The 4,672-nt window shown below is 40.2% G+C and overlaps 1 protein-coding gene across 1 annotated transcript in view; it reads right to left on the bottom strand.

Annotated features, from left to right (window-relative positions):
* Positions 1–4,153, bottom strand: part of CCDC170 (coiled-coil domain containing 170) — a 99,614-nt gene extending 95,461 nt beyond the window's left edge. Inside the window, exons 1-2 of the mRNA XM_011988731.1 lie at positions 3,984–4,153; positions 2,143–2,399 (exon numbers count right to left, since the gene is read on the bottom strand). Coding sequence (XP_011844121.1) covers positions 2,143–2,378 — 236 coding nt within the window. The 5' untranslated portion in view covers positions 2,379–2,399; positions 3,984–4,153. The remainder of the gene's footprint in view (positions 1–2,142; positions 2,400–3,983) is intronic.
* Between the last annotated feature and the right edge of the window lie 519 nt (positions 4,154–4,672).

The raw sequence follows: 4,672 nt of genomic DNA, 5'->3' as shown, positions 1-4,672 counted from the left end.
GAGGAGGAGGAGGAGGAGGAGGAGGAAAGAAAGAAAGAAAGAAAGAAAAGGAGAAGGAGAAGGAGAAGGAGGAGGAGCATGGAGAGGTGATCTCTCTCTCTGCCATGTGAGGATACAGCAAGAAGGCATTCATCTACAAACCAGAAAGAGGACCCTCACCAGGAACTGAATAGGCCAACATCTTGATCTTGGACTTCCCAGCTTCCACAACTAAAGGACTAAATTTCTGTCTTTTAAGCCACCTAGTATATGTTATTAATTTATGTTAATATGTTAGTTAGCCCAAACCGACTAAGATAGAAATTAGTACCAGGAGGGGGATGCTGCTGTAACAGATACATATTACAATACTCCAGGTGAGAGTTAATGGTGGCTTGGACCAAATTAGTGACAATAAATGTGATAATGGAAAGCTGACAAAATTTAGATTTGTTTTGAAAATAGATATGAGGGGATTTGCTGAACAATCAGACATGGAGGGTGAAAGAGAAAAAGAACTAAGTTTGATAGTAAGAATTTTGATATGATCAACTAGAAGAATGGAATTATGATCACATGAGATGAAGAGAAGTGCAGAAGGATTTTGTGGGAACACTGGGAGCTCCGTTTTGGACACATTAAGTTTGAGATGCCTGTCGGAGATCCACATGGAGATGTACAGTAGCTAATAAGATATGTGGTTCTTGAGCTCTGGGAAGAGATCCAGGCTAGACACAGAAGTGTGGGAGTCACCAGCATTTAGAAACTTAAAGCCATGAAACTAAATGATGTCACCAAGGGAGTAAATTTAGATACAAATGAGAAGAGATTCAAGGGCTGATGCCTGAGGTACTCCAGTATTTGAAAGCAAAAGAGATGAGGAGAAACAGTGAAAGACACTAACTAGAAGGGTAAGATTAAAAAAAGAAAAGAAAAGAAAAGAAAAGAAAAAACCTAGGCATGTGTAAGGTCCTGGAAGCCAAGAGAAGGAGAAGGTGGTTCAAAGAAAAAGATCAACTGTGACTGATGCTACTGATTGGTCAAATAAGATAAGACTGACCATTTAACTTGCACTGTGCACCCACTGATGACCTTAATGAGTGGTTTCAGTGGAGCAGATTCCAGAGAGAGAAGAGAAATTGGAGACCATGAATACATACAATGTTTTGGGTTTTTTTTTGTTTTTTTTTGAGACAGAGTCTCACTTTGTTGCCCAGGCTGAAGTGCAGTGATGTGATCTCAGCTCACTTCAGCCTCCACCTGCCCAGGTTCAAGCAATTCTCGTATCTCAGCCTCTCGAGTAGCTGGGATTAAAGGCACCCGGCACCGCACCCGGCACCACACCTGGCTAATTTTTGTATTTTTAGTAAAGACGGGGTTTCACCATGTTGGCCAGGCTGGTCTCAAACTCCTGACCTCAAGTGATCTGCCTGCCTCAGCCTCCAAAAGTGCTAGGATTATAGGTGTGAGCCACCATGCCTGGCCATACATGCAATGTTTAAGGAGTTTTTGCTGTAAGTGGAAGTAGAGAAAGAGGACAGGGGCTGGAAGTATTGGGTTATTTTTTTTTAATGGAATAAGTAAAATAAATATAATGTATTTCATTACTAAAGACATTTAAGTCATTCATAGAATTTTAAAATATATTTTAGGAGCAACTTGTTCCCAATTTTGTGTCAATAATCACCTCTTGTCAAAATGAAGTGTGGAAAACCTAGGTTTCATGACTTCTCTGCGTAAACTAGTAATAAAATCTAATGAGGAGTGTTCAGTGTGATCTGGAATGGTCTAGCTTCTGGGATATTTTTATAACTGGGTTCTAAATAAACATCTACCTCTGTGTACTACCCCACCACCTCAGGGTTAACCTCTACTTAGAGGAATCTTCCAAATTGTGTAAATAAGCATTTGCAGCCCTAATTGATAGCCTAGAAACACGTTTAAGACAAGGCTGTATTTGTTAAGACTCTTGATGACATTTAGAAATGAGCCTTGGAAAAATTTGTCAAGACTCCAAAGATATTTGAGGTCAATAACTTTTTTTCAAATTGAGTTTCAGGGCCAAGTAATGCAAAATGCCAGTACATTCAAAGACATAGTTTGCTTTCAGAAGCTAGTATTTTAACGCTAGCTAAAGCGAAAAATATGTTGCAGTATCCTTACTGTAATTTTTCATTTAACTCTACAACTTTCTTCTTTAATTCCTGGTTCTCCTTGATTGCAGTGTGAGCTGTGATTTCTGTTCTGATTTTAGAAGTGGAAAGTGCTGCTGATTCTTCTTCTAGCTCCTGAACTCTGTCTCTCAAAGAGGTAAGGAGAGATGATTTTCTGGCATTGTTTTCCTTGTAGCTCTCCATTTCAGCTTTCAATTCTTGATAGGAGACTTCTTTAGAAAGCATCTTGGATCGGAGGTCTCGAAGCTAACATGGAAAAGAAGTTAAAAAAAAAACACTTTAACAACCTAAGTTTGAAGCATCTTTAAGAAACCCAAAGCCATCATTTAAATGTTCACTCTTTTATTCGTGACTTAATCTAACTTTATTTTCTTTTCTAATATTTGTATCTGTATTACCAAATGAGAAATTATGCCTAAATAATTGACTTTATAATCTATCTTTTCCAAAACCAATTGAGCAATGTCTTACGTTGTTTAGTCTCATTCAGGAGAAGTTTATGATGTTGATTGCATAAGCAATAAAATATTTTGCAATGGTCCACATTTTCTAAATCTGTATTGCTGTTATTGCTGCTGATAAACAGTTAGACAAGCAACCTACAAATCACATGGTCGGTGATTTCACAGCCGTAACTGTTCCCCACTTAAACACAGACTACTCAGTATGTCACTATATTTCTCACACTTATCTCCTGGACTCTAACCATGAGTGACAAAGAAAAATAAAATTTCAATTTCTGGGGAAAAAAAAAAACATAAGAGAAAAGAAAAATCCTTATAGGATTTATATGAAGAAAACATTTTAACTTTTATGAGTTCTGTGATATCAAAACGCTGAACAACATAGGTGCCCTATTGAGTTAAAATGTCAGATCTACCCTATGAGAAAACGTTATGAAAGCATGTACTTCTTTGGAGCTGTGAGTGCGCATACATACATTTATTCACACACACACATTATCAACTCATCTTTCTACGGGGTCCTGGCAGCCTTAGTGAGAAATCACAGGCCAGTCTAGAACTCCTTGGGGCCACCAGGCTATAAGCAGAATGAGTTTAGGAAGACTCTCAGAAACTCCACTCTAAATCTGAGCTAGCCTACGAGGTAGACGGATCCCACTCTTCTTCCTAGAATTTCCCCAGCCAGTTGGAACTAACACAGGAAAGGGATTCAGAATTCCCTCCTAAGAACTCCAGATTGCAAGCAATCCACATAAAAGGAAGATATTCTGAGAGATGCTGAAAGTTCTCTGAGGCCCATGGAGCTTTACTTAACATCTTCAGGTGCCCTCAGATCTCTCAAGGTTGTATAGCTCCTCTGAGATCCAGAATTCAGCCCAAGCCACCCGGCTTTAGAGTCTGGCAAATGCGTAACTTTTCAGGAATTCTAGGTGATAGGCACAAAGAGAGCATGTTTCAACTTTGCCAAAAGCTTTAAATCTATATCCACTGTCCTATTTCTAATCACTCCTACTTTGTTTCTTTTTTTTTTTTTTTTTTTGAGACGGAGTCTCACTCTGTCGCCAGACTGGAGTGCAGTGGCGTGATCTCGCCTCACTGCAACCTCCACCTCCCAGATTGAAGCGATTCTCCTGCCTCAGCCTCCCGAGTAGCTGGGACTACAGATGCTCACTATCATGCCCAGCTCACTTTTATATTTTTAGTAGAGACAGAGTTTCACTATGTTGGCGAGGATGGTCTGGATCTCTTGACCTCGTGATCCGCCTGCCTCGTCCTCCCAAAGAGCTGGGGTTACAGGAGTGATCTGTTTCACTTTATAAGAAGCTAAGAAGGCCCATTTCTGAGTGATGGAGATGCATTTTCTTACCTCAGACTGAGCACATTCAAATTTGACCAAAGTTGCTGCAAGTTCACTTCGAGCATTTTGAGCCACATTCCGATAGTGATTTAACTGCTCCCGCGTGACCGGGACTTCCAAAAGATGATCGTAAGTTTCCTGGTAGAATTCCCCCAAAATACAAAATATAAAGAAGAGTGTTAAACGATCTTTTCTGTGCAGCTGCACAAAGCAAGATTAAAGGCAGAAGCATTCTTTGTATTCCAAATGTGTCAAACATGCTACCCAGAGAAATGTTATATTCAGACCATTTGGTTCTCATTCTCAAAGTTCAAAGGGAGGCAGGAGAAAGTTCAGGAACAAATGATGTGCTCCTCCAGGATGGTGATGAAATTTATCATTTAAGAAGTGGCCTAGGGCAGGGTGTGTTGGCTCACGCCTATAATCCTAGCACTTTTGGAGGCCAAAGCAGGAGGATTGCTTGAGGCCAGAAGTTCCAGACCAGCCTGGGCAACACAGCAAGACCTTATCTCTACAAAAAGAATTTTTTTTTTAAATTTGTCAGGCATAGTGTCATGCACCTGTAGTCCTATCTACTTCAGAGGCTGAGGCAGGAGGATCACTTGAGCCCAGGAATTTGAGGTTTCAGTGAGCTATAATTGCACCACTGCACCCCAGCCCAGCCAACAGAGAGAGAGACTGCCTCTAAAAATGAGAAA

The sequence above is a fragment of the Mandrillus leucophaeus genome, unplaced genomic scaffold, assembly GCF_000951045.1.
Source record: "Mandrillus leucophaeus isolate KB7577 unplaced genomic scaffold, Mleu.le_1.0 Scaffold337, whole genome shotgun sequence".
Classification (NCBI taxonomy): Eukaryota; Metazoa; Chordata; class Mammalia; order Primates; family Cercopithecidae; genus Mandrillus; species Mandrillus leucophaeus.
This window is presented reverse-complemented; position numbering and strand designations above follow the sequence as displayed.